At 39.0% G+C, this 7,663-nt stretch overlaps 1 protein-coding gene across 5 annotated transcripts in view; it reads left to right on the forward strand.

Annotated features, from left to right (window-relative positions):
* Positions 1–988: 988 nt before the first annotated feature.
* CSGALNACT2 (chondroitin sulfate N-acetylgalactosaminyltransferase 2) overlaps positions 989–7,663 on the forward strand; it is a 37,725-nt gene continuing 31,050 nt past the window's right edge. For all 5 annotated transcript variants that reach the window (XR_002832215.1, XM_023764706.1, XM_023764707.1 and 2 more), the window contains exons 1-2: positions 989–1,042; positions 5,076–6,011. Coding sequence is in view for 4 of the 5 variants with exons in the window: in XM_023764706.1 (XP_023620474.1) it covers positions 5,351–6,011 (661 nt within the window). In the remaining variant the exon portion in view is untranslated. The remainder of the gene's footprint in view (positions 1,043–5,075; positions 6,012–7,663) is intronic.

Genomic DNA, 7,663 nt, shown 5'->3' on the forward strand with positions numbered 1-7,663 from the left:
TAAATGGAAGACAGGTCTTATGGCCTTCATTAAGAAAAAAAACACTCTGGATCATTTCTGTCTTATGACTATCGTGATCCAGGTTTTGCCCTTCTGTCTCATTTTTCTGTATTTGACATCTAATATAACAATTACATAACTCGTGAAAAAGTACTAATAGTTATCTTATACATGCTCAGTAATCATAAACAGCTGAACTATGTAGAAAAACCCAAAGAACAAATAACTTATTATGACAGTCAAACAAAATGGATTCTGAGTTCAGTATAAATTCATAGGTATACAGGTTTGTCAATGTCTTGGGATAGCTGTCTACTTCTGATGTCAGCAGTTTCTCACCCTAGAGGGCTTTGATGACTGTGGTAAGTGGAAGTGAGTATCAGAGATGGGGTGGATGTCCATTTGTGGTTAGGTGCCTGATAAGGCCCCTTCTAATGGAGTTGGAGAGTATCTTTTATTTGATGTCCTTTTCAATAATCAAATTTTAAAGTCTTTGTCTCCTGGGAGTTCACTGTGAAAGGACGCAGTTACCAACTTGGCATTGTCTTGAAGTGACTATCAAACCTTGGTTATAGTGTAAGATGCCTCCTTTCAGTAATGTCAGCCCATAGTTTCTTCATCTAAGTTCAGCTTTAATGCATTGTGATGCATGAAAGAATGCAAAAACTGGAAAATGGGGAGCCAGGGAGCAGGGGAAAACGAAGCAGCTGTGTTGGGTTTTCCATAGCCCTAACTCGTCATATTTTTTCCTCTGATTTTCCCTTGCAATTTACCATAAAAGACAAGTCTTTTGACATATTTCAGGGGCCTTTCTGGAACACTTTATTTCTGTCTATATTGAGACTTTTAACCCTTAAAACCTCCAATTTCTAATGAAAACATCAATTTCTAGTGGAAAGCATTCTTTTTTAAAAAAATGTATTTTATTCATTTTTTACAGAGAGGAAAGGAGACGGATAGAGAGTTAGAAACATTGATGACAGAGAAACATCGATCAGCTGCCTCCTCCACACCCCCTACTGCGGATGTGCCTGCAACCAAGGTACATGCCCCTGACTGGAATCGAACCTGGGACCCTCCAGCCCACAGGCCAAACCTAGTCAGGGCTGGAAAGCATTCTTTAACTGGACATTTTATGACCTCTGAAAACATTTTATATAGACATAAAAGTCAGTTATTAACAATGACTTATTTTTGTAAAACCCAGGCAAAATAAAGACATGTTTTATTTAAAGCAATAAACTTAAGCAAGTTTTTATTTACTGAGGATTAACCTTAGATCATGTATACTTGAAAAGCATTTGAGTTAGTTTCTGTATTTCTGAGAATTTTAAAATACTCAATTCTCGCAAGTGGTTGGCTTTAAATTCATTTTAATAGTACCATCCAGAGGTAGAAAATTATCTCACATTTATAACACACATATATATAGACACAGACAGACACAAAGAGAGAACAGTTGAATCTAAATTCTGTTTAGGAGGCATTTACAATTCATATCTGTCCTTGACAAGTCAAGTTCCAAATGACCTTCTCCCTTTTAAAATAAGGACAGCCATTGATTGATTGATTAAAATACATTTTTATTGATTTCAGAGAGGAAGGGAAAGGGAAAGAGAGATTGAAACACCAATGATGAGAGAGGATCATTGATTGGCTGTAAAGGCAGCCATTTTTAATACCACAAAAAATTGTGTTGACACCTAAACGACATCATAGGTGATTGATTGATTTATATATTCTTTTTGAAGATTCAAGAGACCAATTAAATACGATGTTTTTATTCACTCCGCCTAATTTTATAGCCAGCTATTCCTAATTGTGTGTGCAAATAGTCCTTTAAAGTATCAGAGGATCCTCATTTTGGCCATAGTTATAAATGGGAGGCTGACTGTGGTGGGCCTTGTTGGCCTGGGTGGCATGATTTCCCAAGTTAATTTTGAGATCTGTAGAGTGTGAACAAAGTTCTAGGGAAAACATGCACGTCTCCAGATGAGCTAATTGCAGTGGATATCTTTATAGGACTGCTTTATACCCTAGAGAAAGTTTTTTCTCTGGAAACCCCACAAAGATTCTTTGTCACCTAAGAATACTCAAACAAGGGACAGCAAGAGCTTATCAAATGCAGCAAAAATAGCGATGCTTTCCAAGGCAGGGCCCCTCTCTCAGGTCCCCCTCTCTCAGGGTGAACCCATTTCAAGGCTCTCTGTCCTCCCAGGGTCCTGCATGCTTCTCTGGGATTGGCTGCACTACCTCACTGGCACCTTCTCTGCCTCTCTGGATTCAGGTGTGGAGCAACTGTTAATGGGTTGGGGAGCAAGTGTCCTTTCTCTCTCAGAGCTAAAGAGAGCTCAGTCTCTCATTTAATTAGCAAAGATTTTGTTCAGACTCTCAGTAAGCAATCCAATCAAAAAGCTGAAATTAAAAGCAGCAACCCACTTTTTTCCCCCTCTCCCCGGGTTATCTCAACCATTATCTACCTCAAAGATTTTCTAAAAACAGTTCAAATAAAATCATGGCCTGCTACTTAAAGCAAGGAGGCCCAGGATTCACCCAAGTTCACTTGATACAAAGTGGAGAGTCTGTGGGGTACAAAGCCCTTGCTTTACCTAGTATCAGTCCAGGGCCACAGGATGGTCCTGGGTGGGCTTCTTCGGAATCCTGTCACACTATGCCAGCTAAACGCCAATGTGTAGAGAATTTTTAAGAGTTTATTTGAGCCAAACTGATGACATACACCAGGGAGTAAGATCTCATATGCTCCCTAGATAATTTCTTAATACCAAAATTTTGTTCTATCTGTTTTCTACATCATTTATAATCAAACAAAATTTACAATGTGTAAAGTAGATGTTGTCATAGTAAAGCTCAACCCACTTATAAATACACTAGTAGCCCTGCGCATGAATCTGTGCGCTAGTAGCTCGCTGCCGCCCTCCAGTAGCTCTCCACCCGCTGCCCCGCCTTCCTATAGCTCCCCCCACCCCCCCGCCCCCTCATAGCTTGCTGCCCTGCCCCCTCCTGTAGCTCTCCATCGCCCACTTGTAGCTTGCTGCCCCACCCTCCTGCTGATCCGTGATCCTGTTGTTATATGCTTCATGGCATAACAACCATTTGCATATTACATCTTTATTATATAAGATTTTATGTGGAAATCTTATAAATATACATGTATATATAATTGTAACACAAAACTATATGTGATATACACTGCTATTTCAGTGGTGAATTAAATTTTTCAAGCTACTTCATTATCATTTGGCTAAGGGTACCAATTGTTTGTGGTCTACTAACCATTAGAAGTTTGAATCTATCCTACATTTTATACATATATGTTCCACAAAAAACACACAGTACAGCATCTTTCACAGAAAGCATCCAGGCTTTCCTAATCAGTAAGAAAGTGACTAGGACTCATGTTCCTGGTGATCTTCTTCCATAGGTCCTGCTGCACTGGTAGAGAACATCTGTTAAAAGCCTCCTGTACTATTACGTATCCTTCTTGACAAACACTTCATTAGAATGGAAGTTCTCTCTGGGCAGAGGCCTCCCCTGTCTCCTGACTGCTAAGTTTAACCATCTCTACTTCTAGAGTTAGGAATCCTTTGTTCAGAGAGAAACACGGGAGAGCTCACACAGCTGATTGTGGTATAGATGGTACCATGTAATTTTGTAAATTTATAAAAGGTTTTTTATTTTTTCCCTTGCAAAAAAACCCACAACAAAACAAAACAAAACAAAAAAAAACATTAAAATGTTCATGTTTTTTCTTTATATAGACTCTAAGCCTTTCTAGAAGTGTAGGAAATCTGTTACTCTGAAAGAATTATGTGATCTAATGCTCAAATAATCTACTGGAGGATTTTGGATGTAAAAATGTTTCTTAATGTGTTTTTCAGATGTCTGTGACCTTTTAAAATTGTTTTTCCCTTCACTTAATTTTAAGGCTCTTAGATTGACTGATTTGAATCATAGAAATTAATGAAGTAAAATTCTTGAATTGAATAAACTGAAAGAACCTAAATCTATGTATCAAGCCATTATTAATATAACAAAAACAATTTCTAGAAACTCAGAACCCAAGTTGTGATATGGAATAGGTGGGGAATGGTGTGTTGATTGAAATATTATGTTAATATAGAGCTACATGCAATATAATCTATAATAATATAAGCGTAATATGCTAATTAGACCAGACAGCTGAACGACCTTCTGGACATCATTCTAGATGAAGCCGCAGGGGCCGAGGCAGAGGTGGTTAGGCAGGCAGGCAGAGTGGTTAGGGGCGGTGAGGCAGGCAGGCAGAGGCAATTAGGGGTGATGAGGCAGGCAGGCGAGTTGTTAGGGGTAAGCAGGCAGGCGAGTTGTTAGGGGTAATCAGGCAGGCAGGCAGAAGCGGTTAGGGGCGACCAGGCAGGTAGACGAGTGGTTAGGGGTAATCAGGTGGGCAGGTAGAGGCGGTTAGGGGCGATCAGGCAGGCAGGCGAGCAGTTAGGGGCGATCAGGCAGGCAGAGGGGTTAGGCAATCAGGCAGGCAGGCTAGTGGCTAGGGGTGATCAGGCAGGCAGGCAGAGTAGTTAGGGGCAATCAGGCAGGCAGGCAGAGGGGTTAGGGGCAATCAGGCAGGCAGGCGAGCAGTTAGGAGCCAGCGGTCCTGGATTGCGACTAAACCAGCAGTCGGACATCCTCCAAGGGTTCCCAGATTGCGAGAGGGTGCAGGCCGGGCTGAGGCCCCTCCCCCCCCACCTCCCTGTTCACACATTTTGTGCACTGGGCCTCTAGTGTCCAAATAATTAGAGAACAGTAGAATCTATTAACACAAACTATGCTCAACGTAATTTTAATGTTTCTTTAATTCATTACTCTGGTTAGGAGTATTACATGTCATATTTTTGTGTTTTATAAAATATTTTTCTTAATAATTTCTCCCACAATTTACTAATATTCTAAATTGTATTAATACCTCTCATGGTGCTCAACATATAGTTGTCACATAAATTTACTGAGGCTGCCAACAATTAGGGGATATACTTAAGGAAACAAAATTCTGATTGATTCTGATCTGTTTCTTTCAGAAAGGTCACCACCCATATAATGGAATTTTATCTGATTCTGTAGATCAGATTTCTTCATTCTGGATATCGCAGTAACAATATAGGAAGTATGCATAACTTCTCATTTCTGCAAGTAGACTTGAGTGCTAAAGGAAGAAATTTTTTAAGCTACAGAAGAATTCATTTTGGTGCCTTTTATGGAATCCTGATTTTGTTTTGAATTTTTTGATAACCTTTTACTAAAGGTATGAACACTCAAAGAACTTATCTCATTTGGCAAGTCCACATTAATAAGAATGCCTAGAAGAGGATTGATTCTTCAAACCCGGACCCACTGGTTGCTGTTGGGTCTTGCTTTACTCTGTAGTTTGGTACTGTTTTTGTATCTTCTGGAATGTGCCCCACAGACTGATGGAAATGCATCTCTTCCTGGAGTCATTGGAGAAAATTATGGTAAAGAGTATTATCAAGCCCTTCTACAGGAGCAAGAAGAACATTATCAAACCAGGGCAACCAGTCTGAAACGCCAAATTGCCCAACTAAAACAAGAATTACAAGAAATGAGTGAGAAGATGAGATCATTACAAGAAAGAAAGAATGTAGGGGCTAATGGCATAGGCTATCAAGGCCACAAAGAACAAGCACCTAGTGATCTTTTAGAGTTTCTTCATTCCCAGATTGACAAAGCTGAAGTTAGTATAGGAGCCAAACTACCTAGTGAGTATGGGGTCATTCCCTTTGAAAGTTTTACCTTAATGAAAGTATTCCAATTGGAAATGGGTCTCACTCGCCATCCTGAGGAAAAGCCAGTTAGAAAAGACAAGAGAGATGAATTGGTGGAAGTTATTGAAGCTGGCTTGGAGGTCATTAATAATCCTGATGAAGATGATGAACAGGAAGATGAGGATGGTCCCCTTGGAGAGAAACTGATATTTAATGAGAATGACTTCGTAGAAGGTAATGTGAAAAATAGTTATGTTAGTATGACAGAATGCTATTTTGTATGCTGATAAGTCAGTCATTTTCCACAGTATTAAAACATTTAAGTGTTTACTCACTGCATTCCACCAGGAGTTTGAAGTGGCTTTTTGAAAAAAGTTATCATATGATTGTAATAAAGTAGAGAATAAGAACCAGGGAAATAGAATAAATCTAAGCTTATACAGAAGACTACTACCCAAGCTGAAAACTCTTAGGATTGTTTCTGTATTTACATGTGTATGTATTTGCATTTCTCTCTTATCTGGTCTTGTTCCTTATATTTTTTTTAAAATGTATGAACTAAGGCTCAAGATTTAAAAACCATTTGATAAAGTAATGAAAAAAACTAATTTTGTAGATTAATGGTTATTCTCTATTTTGGAGGGAGGAGAGAAGATGTGTGAGAACATCAAGGAGGCATACATGGATTTAAAAATGCATGTTTGGCATTTGGGAAAGTATTTTCCTAATACAAACTGCAGAAAGGGCATGGGATTTTTATATATCAAGATGGGACATGACTCAAAAGTTGAGAAACACTGCTATGAATTTGAGATATTTGTTGATTGATATAAACAGGAATAATTACAGATCCCCACTCATCTCCATCTTAATATCCTGTGCTGAATATTTAATTACAAGCTTAAAACCATTTTAGATATAAATCTTTCTCTTTGCTTAACTCTAAACAGTGTAGTGATTTTGACCCTGAATCAGCATGGATGTCACTTGCTGTACTGAAATGTAATACCTTGAGGCTTTTGGAGGCCATCAGGGAGAGCATTATACTTTTCTGGCATTTCAACTGTCTTCTCCCTTTTGCCACCTCTTTTTTCTGCTGTCACTTCTTGCCATTTTCAGTGTGTTGCTTCTCTCAGAATTCTTCCAGTTTTTCTGCAAGCTCGGGTTTTTGTCTTTTCACTCTATGTTTGTAGTTTATAGCAGAATTGAAAGCTGCTGAGAAAGATAACTACGTAACGTGTAAAATGTCTTCACATCTGCCTGAAAAGAAAGGAAACAATGCCAGTTTTATATTCTGCTTGTAACTTTCCTTGGATTCTGTCACTTACAAGATTTTTCTCTGTGTGGAATATATTTTGTCCCTCGGTTTTCCTCCACTGTGATCCTCCTCTCACCAAAAAATAGTTACTGACAACTGAGCAATTCCTATTCCTCTTTCCAGACTTCAGCTTAGAAGACACTTCTGGGAAGTCATCTCCAACCTGCAAGTCTAAGATAGCAGTGCTTCCTGTGTGCGCTTGTAACCTCTGCCTGTGTTCCCTCTCATAGTTCTTGTCTTATGGTATTGCTCATTTTCTGATTTGTAGTTCCTGCTTGACTGTAAGCCTCAGGAAGAGTGGGAACAGTCTGTCTCCGTTTTATTCCCAGACATTGACAGTGACTCACACATCTGTAGGTCTAACCTTTCTCCTCAGTGTCACACTTAAAAATCAGCCCAGTAAACTTCCATGTTTTTCTCCCAAAGGCATTTCAAGTCACCATGTTTAAATCTATACTAATTTTTCTTTGTCTGACTTCACTATATTCAGTGTGTGTGTGTGTGTGTGTGTGTGTGTGTGTTGTGTACACATGTATTTCCTCACTATATTATATTTTCTTTATTTTTC

Source organism: Myotis lucifugus, unplaced genomic scaffold, assembly GCF_000147115.1.
Source record: "Myotis lucifugus unplaced genomic scaffold, Myoluc2.0 scaffold_343, whole genome shotgun sequence".
NCBI classification, from domain to species: Eukaryota; Metazoa; Chordata; class Mammalia; order Chiroptera; family Vespertilionidae; genus Myotis; species Myotis lucifugus.